General features: G+C 42.7%; 1 protein-coding gene across 1 annotated transcript; it reads right to left on the bottom strand.

Moving 5' to 3' along the window:
* Window positions 1-302: 302 nt before the first annotated feature.
* LOC107748600 (uncharacterized) lies at window positions 303-2917 on the bottom strand. The gene is made up of 3 exons (XM_016563478.1): window positions 2832-2917; window positions 1748-2614; window positions 303-395 (listed from the first exon to the last, which is right to left on the bottom strand). Exons 1-3 carry the CDS (start codon window positions 2915-2917, stop codon window positions 392-394), a joined length of 957 nt encoding a protein of 318 aa, XP_016418964.1. The 3' UTR covers window positions 303-391.
* Window positions 2918-4162: the final 1245 nt, after the last annotated feature.

The following is a 4162-nucleotide window of genomic DNA, read 5'->3' as shown; positions in this document are numbered from 1 at the left end:
CAAGCCATACATTGTTGGTTCGTTCAGGCTCTTTTACGGCCATTCTCATGTGAGTGATGATGTTGGTAACATGTTCACTGTAATCTGGAATGTGGAAATAAAGGCACTCGGTGTTTAAACAGGATCCTGGCATTTGTTGACATGTGTCTCAGATCTCTTACTCCCTCCACTCCTCCTGAGATGCAGATGGAACTTTTCTGCAGTGACTGGCATGAATCCACGTTGCCCTCTCAGCTACTTTCACAGCCGTGTGGGTAGTTTAGGAGCACCTGGAACGGTCCCAGCCAGCTCTTGGCTCTCCAGCTTTTCCTTCTCAGATCTCGTACCACCACGAAATCACCTGGTGTTAGGTCGTGCAAGGGGGTTTCAGCAACTTTCCCCTGCGCAGCTTTCACCTGCACACAGACTTTAGACAACAGAGAAGACATTTCTTTGCAGTAACCCAACATGTCATGCTCGCACACCTCTGTTGATGGCAGCTGTTGTTTACCCCCTTTCATACCCATAAATGGTGGTCTACCAAAGAGAATTTCGTATGGGCTCAGGTTTACCCTAGATCGTTTTCTCATTCTTACATACATGAGAACAATCGGCAACGCCTTAACCCATGTGAGTCCAGTTTGGTTCACATCCTTTGATCAATCCCACGTCATATCTGTGCTTCGCCCACAGTTCGGATGGTATTTCTGCCAAAGCCGAATGTATGCCCGAAGCACAAACATTTGTCATGCAGTGATTTTCCCTTGCGTTTTTGTCAATGGGTACCACAACTCTCTCTACCCCAATTTCATGCTTGCACTCTGACATAAACGCTCCTAGGCTTTTGCTGTGTTTAACATCAGCGCTTATCTCACACCAGTCTGTAGCATCAACACAGCTTTTCACAAACAACCCTACCCCAGACCATGTTTGCTCTTTGGCCTTGGAGAGTGATAAGTGAGGCACAGACTCTCCTGCTATCAAGTAGCACTGAAGCTGTTTCTCTGTTAAGCAAACTGAAACTGCACACACATTTTCTGTCCAAAATATTTTTTTCAACACAAGTTTCTCCTTTTTCTCCCTCAAACCAGTCATTTTCATACTGGTTGTCTCGTTCCACTGCGACATGTGACGTGCAATGTAAATTGTCAGGCAACGTAAGTTCTCTGTTAAATGGCTTAGTTCGACTTTTAGCCAGCTCACACATCATTTCAGCCCAATCATGATTTATGATGTGCCATTCATAGGCCCGCTCTGCTTGCAGACAGCACAGTTGCTCTCTCTGCCACTCGGACACCCCAAGAGTCTGCAACCAGCGTAAAATTTAGCCTACACAATAAATCTCTACCCAGGAGGGGTACTGGACATGCTGGAGTGTAAATGAACGCATGTTTCAGAACCTCGCCCCCCTCTGTTTCACAATTTAAGGGCACTGTGAATCTCTCACAAATCGAATGCCCTGATGCAGAGATTGACTCATTTGTTTCGCCTGATAATAACGGTTGACATGGCAAGTCACATGGTCGTACAGATGACCTTGAAGCCCCAGAATCTGCTAAAAACTCAATCAATATCCCCTCCACTAGCATGGGGTATTTAGGCATTTTCATAAAAGTTTCACTTTTGTACATCTTTACACATTTATCAGAATTGTCATTACTCAAATCAGAAATACATAAAGAAATGCAAGCTTTTTCTTCATTGCAGACAGCAGAATGTAAATCAGTGTGTGTTTGTGTGTGGTTAAAAAAAATGTCACTTCCCTGACTTGTGGCTGTTGGCTGCTCTCCCTGGACCCCTCCTCCCTGCTCTCCGTTCTTGATTTTGCTGGTTTTCTGGGCACTCCCTGGCCCAATGACCATCCTTCTTGCACAGTCTGCATTTGGTGCACTTTCTGGTCGTATGATCATCAGTCTCGCAGATCCAACAACCCCATCTCTCAGAATTTCCTTCAGTCCCCTTCGTGTAGTTTCCTCCTCGTCTTTTCCCCCCTCCTGCTTGCTGATTTCGCTGCACAGAAGAGCCCCCAGGCCTCGATACGACTTGCAACAAGGCCAGCTGCCATTCTTTGTCCGTCTTGGCTTTAGTCCTTTCCTTCTTCGCTGTCTGCAGCTCTTCCGCGTGCAAAGCATGTGCTAAAACAGCAGATAATCGTCCACTTTTCCATTCAATGTAGCTGGTTTTGACTGCGTGCGCAATCTCAGGTCTCAGTCCATTCAGAAACCAGCTTCGCAGATGACACTCCCATGTGTCAGGTTGATTTTCTCGTTCCTCTGGCTCAGTTAATCCGCTGTGTTTATTAAAAATCAAATACAGACGGTTGTAATAGTCTTGCACAGACTCCTCTCTGCTCTGGCAGCAGTTGCCAATCTTCGCTGTGTCCACGCGCGCTGGGAATGCTATTTTTATAGCTTCAGCCAGCTCCTCAACAGCTGTCCGGTAGTCCACGTTAGCTCGGTGTTCCCATTCACCGTGTTCTCTTCGACAATCTTCTTTTTGCAGCTTTCCGCTCACTTTATGCCAGCTCGTAGCCCCCAGTTTCACTGCCAGCAGCCTTCTCAGTTCATGCACGGTGGGGCTGAATTCTTGGCAGAAGGTGACTAACTCTGTGGAAAATTTGTCACCTGCTTCATCACTAGCATGGGGTAGGCATGCATCGACATAAAAGCTTCACTTTTGTACATCCTTACACATTTATCAGAATTTTCATTACTCAAATCAGAAATACATAAAGAAATGCAAGCTTTTTCTTCGTTGCAGAGAGCAGAATGTAAATCAGTGTATGTGTGTGTGTGTGTGGTTAAAAAATTTTCTCTTCCCTGACTTGTGGCCGTTGACTGCTCGCCCTGGACCCCTCCTCCCTGCTCTCCGTCTTCCTCACTTCAGTCTGCTTCTTGATTTTGCTGGCGTGGTGGTGGGTGTTTAGAGACAGAAACATCAGAGCGGTTAGTAGGTCTATGTGATACAATTACTTCTTCACATTTTTCATTTTTCTTCTCCTCCTTTCTACCTGCTAATTCTTTCTGCATTGCTCTTCTTTCTCTCTTATCTGCTTCCTTTATCCAACAATTCACTGTCTGCTCACATTTCTCACACATATGTTTCACACAACACCCTCTTTGTTTTTTGCTATCTCCCTCTTCCACCGATTCCCTTACAACATTCAGTCTTTTGACACTCAGTGTTCCCTCTTCTGGAAAACCATGATACCTAATTAATTTCCCCATATCTTGCATACATTTCTGGCCATATAATTTTTTCATTTGACAAAAAACCGGTGTATCATATTTAGCGAGCTTGCTCTGGGACTTCCCCATATTGGCTGTTTCTTTCTCTGTGGATTTATTTTCGGCGCCGAAATAATCTGCTGGACGTCTGGTCAATCACAACGCACTGGATAGCTGGCTAATCAGAGCACACCTCGCTTTTCAGACCGATTAGTTTTGTAAAAATCGACGCGTTTCAGAAAGGCGGGGCATAGAGGAGAAACAATAATGTACAGTATGTGGAAAATAATGTGTTTTTTTTACTTTAAACCGCATAAACACATTTCATTACACCAAATACACAAAATAATGTTCTTTTTAGCAGCATCATATGACCCCTTTAACATAGAAAATCCTATAGGACCCCCTGGGGCACAGTAGAGGAACTACACACAAAAAAAACAACAACATAGTAACCGTACTATGGTCGGTTACAATATATATATAGCAGTCAACATTTGAAGTGGATCAAAACCTTTCATCAAAGTTGTCCTAAAACTTAAAACCAAAATGCTTTCTTGTCTTAGGACAACTTTGATTAAAGTGTCACATGATCCTTAAGAAATCATTCTAATATGCTGATTTATTATTAGAATTCTCAATGTTAGCAACAGTTGTGCTGCCAAATATTTATTTGGAAACTGCGATACTTTTTTCAGCTGAAGACTGGAGTAATGATGCTGAAAATTCAGCTTTGCATCACAGGAATAAATTAGATTTTAATGTATATTAAAATTGAAAAATTTTATTTTACATCGTAATAATATTTCACAGTATTAACTTTTTTCCCTGTATTTTTGATCAAATAAATTCAGCCTTGATGAATATAAGAAACTCCTTTAAAAAACATTTAAAATCGTTCTGATCCCACAATTTTGAGCGGTAGTATGTATGTATATATATATATATATATATAT

Source organism: Sinocyclocheilus rhinocerous, unplaced genomic scaffold, assembly GCF_001515625.1.
Source record: "Sinocyclocheilus rhinocerous isolate Xijiao unplaced genomic scaffold, SAMN03320098_v1.1 scaffold2034, whole genome shotgun sequence".
NCBI lineage: Eukaryota > Metazoa > Chordata > Actinopteri > Cypriniformes > Cyprinidae > Sinocyclocheilus > Sinocyclocheilus rhinocerous.
This window is presented reverse-complemented; position numbering and strand designations above follow the sequence as displayed.

Bases quoted from the DNA above. Each gene is read 5' to 3' on its own strand.
- LOC107748600 (XM_016563478.1), bottom strand. From the start codon at position 2,917: ATGTTTCTGTCTCTAAACACCCACCACCACGCCAGCAAAATCAAGAAG. The intron at 2,615-2,831 runs GTCCAGGGCGAG...ACCCCATGCTAG, and splicing joins ACGGAGAGCAGGGAGGAGGG to TGATGAAGCAGGTGACAAAT.